General features: G+C 46.4%; 1 protein-coding gene across 1 annotated transcript in view; it reads right to left on the bottom strand.

Moving 5' to 3' along the window:
- Window positions 1-3,093, bottom strand: part of WDFY4 (WDFY family member 4) — a 309,512-nt gene that overhangs the window by 16,211 nt on the left and 290,208 nt on the right. The window contains 1 exon segment of the mRNA XM_008576041.1: window positions 878-1,090. Within this exon segment, the coding sequence (XP_008574263.1) occupies window positions 878-1,090 (213 nt within the window).

Here is a 3,093-nt window from a genome sequence, read left to right as displayed (position 1 = left end):
CTGGGACGGGCTTTCCCAGCATGGCTGCTGACTGCCCAGGCTGGGAGCCCAGCCAGTGGGGCCATGCTTCTGCCCCCAATAGCCATGTTTAGGAATAAAACATCACACAAAACCATAGTTTGGGGATCAACAGGGCTGGAGTCAGTTCAATGAGTGCCTAACTCTCTTGCATACCTTTCGTGAGTGTCAACTTGAACGTACAACCTCATACAGCTAAGTGACTATCCTCATGGGACACAAAGCCAGTGGAGCCAAAGGCCCTGGTGAGACCCCTGCAATTTCACCAGGGGTCCAGCAGGCAGAAGGCAGATGCTCTCGCACCAGTGGCAATATGGCCCAGGCTTCGGCCCTACCCATATGAGGCTAGAGCTCTATCTCTGTTGCTGCCAATGACGCAGTTCTAGGTAGCTATTAATTTAGCCTCCCTGAGCCCTAGTTTCCTGATCATAAAAGAATACCTCCTACCCCCAGAGCTTATGGGAGGATCCAGTGGCGTAATCACACAAATAACTACATTCATTGAGTGCTAATCATATTTCAGGCACTTTCAAGCACTTGATATGTCTTAACTCAATGTATACCATCCAGCTGGGTAGACACATACATAAAGAATTAAATACCGTGTCTGTCACATACATCACACATGAATATAGCCTTCACCATTACCATTAGTGATGTCATCATCTTCGTCAACATCAGCTGGCAACTGAGGGTAAAGCCCGGATATCAAAGGCCCAGGAAGTTGACTGGGGACCATTTTGCCCCTCCAGCCATCTCCCTCACTTCTATCCCAAGAGAACATTCTCACTCTCTCCCCCAAGCCCATGCTGCACACACTCTTTTGAGAAAGCAAGACAAATGACATGGCATGCTGTACCTGTTTGGGCACTTGTCCAAAGTTGCTGACAAACCCCAGGATGGTGCTTTTGATCAGGGGGTCACTGAGGCTGCTAAGGTCCACTTTGTTGCCGTAGAAGTAGGGGTGGAAGGTATTAACAGCCTCCACTGCAGCTGGCCCCTGCTGCTTGTACCCAAAAATAAGGTCTATCCAATGGTGGAGGTTGGCACTGACAAAGTCACTTTCCAGAGCCTGAAACCAAAACCCAAAGAGCATGAAGACCCAGGCCCCTCATGGATGCGTGAACCTTCTACACAGACTGGAAGGGACGTGTACTTCAAGGTGCTGGCTCTGCACAGGAGAGACAATTGATGGCTCTTTGGGCTTGATGAAGACAAAGTGGGCAGATGAGCCAGGCACCCGAGGGCCACCCTATTTCTGCCCCCAGCTAGTGGCAACCAGATGTGATTGTTCCCACCACCCCAGTTCATCCACTCCATAAAGTGACCATGCATTCAGAATGTCTATGTGGTGCAGGTCTGGAAGCCTCATCTATATGGAAGAGACTGATTGAAAATAAAGTCTTGGCATCTTGCTAAGACCTGACATAAGAAACAGAGAGAGCCAATTCTGACCAGAGAATGTCAGGGGTTTGAGACTAAGTGTAGTGGTTAGGAAAGCCTGCTCAGGGGCAGACTGGATCTGAGCACTGCCATTTACATGTTTCTTAACATCTCCGATCCTCAGTTTCTCACCTGCAAAAGCACTCATTCAAACATCCCAGTTGGTGAAAGCCACATCCTCACCTTGCTGGTGCTGTAACTATTTTCTAAGACTATTCTTCCACTTTATCAGAACTCCCAGGCCGCTTGCCCCCTGTCTTCTTTGCAATGTCTCAGCACTCTCTATCTTCAGCCACATCTGCATCCAGCTCAGATGCGGTGGTGCATCATTTCCATAACACTCTGGTCAATATCTCTTGTAATGTTATTGAATCATGTGTGCCTTTGTCTTTTAACAGTCAAGGACTGATGCTGCCTATAGGTCAAGTTCATCTCTGGCCCAAGTCCTCAAGACCAGTGGGCTGTGGGAGGGATGACCACTATCACTGGATTTCCAGAGGAAAGGGTAAGCCAGGGAGGAGTCTCCCCTTGCCAAGGGAAGAGGATGGAGGAAAAGGCACAGGTTTGTTGTCACAAGTTAGACCTGTCCAGATATTTTTTTCTTTTTAGGAATAATAAAACTTGCCCTTCAAAAATGTACAGTTCAATGTGTTTTGATAAATTCATGGAAGTCATGTAACCATTACTGTAATCAAAATGGAGAAAATTTCCATCAACTTGAAAATTTCTCTTGTACTCCTTCTCAGCCACTCTCGTGCTCCAGACCTTAGTAACCACAGATTTGTTTTCTGTCCCTGTAGTTTTACCTATAAATGTCACATAAGTGGAATCACATAGTATGTAGCTTTGGCTTCTTTTCCTTAGGATAGTGCTTTGAAATTCATTCATGTTGTTTTATGCATCCGCTCCATTTTATTGCTGAGTAGTATTCCATTATGTGGATGTATCATTTGTTTATCCTTTTGCCAACTGATGGATATTTGGGTCGTTTTCAGTTTTTGACTAGTTTGAATGAAACTGGTGAATATGCACAAGTGGTTCTGTGGACATATTTTCATTTCTATTGGGCAAACATCCACCAGTGGAATTGCTGGGTGACATGGCAAATGCACCTTCACCTTTAGAAGAAACTACCAAGCTTTTCCCCAAATAGGTGTACCATTTTGCTTTTCCCGCCAGCCATGTATGATGTGTTCCGGTTGCTCCACATCCTTGCCAACTCTTGGTTTTATCTTTTAATTGCAAGCCACTCTTGTGGTTGTGTGGTAGCATCTTATTGAGGTTCTGATTTGTTTAGGTTTTCCTGATGACTAATGATGTTGAACATGCTTGCCTGTGCTTATGCTAACCCAGATATTTGATTCAGTATGTGTGTCCCCAAATGGCTTCTGTCCTCTACCCCCATCAGCTATTCTGGATAACAAGCCAAGTCCTCCTCAGTCCTAGAAAATCCCTTGGCCAGTGGGACCTCCTCAGAGCCTCCAACCCCCTCTGAGCTATTCTGGGCACCATGGCCCAGGGTATGGCCCTGTTTGCAGGGTTGTCTAAGGACACCAACTAGCTCTCCAGGACATCCGAGAAGAATCTGAGCTCACTTCTCCCTCCAGTGATGCTGTCAACACTCCAGCACAA

Source organism: Galeopterus variegatus, unplaced genomic scaffold (genome assembly GCF_000696425.1).
Source record: "Galeopterus variegatus unplaced genomic scaffold, G_variegatus-3.0.2 Scaffold1276, whole genome shotgun sequence".
Lineage (NCBI taxonomy): Eukaryota > Metazoa > Chordata > Mammalia > Dermoptera > Cynocephalidae > Galeopterus > Galeopterus variegatus.
This window is presented reverse-complemented; position numbering and strand designations above follow the sequence as displayed.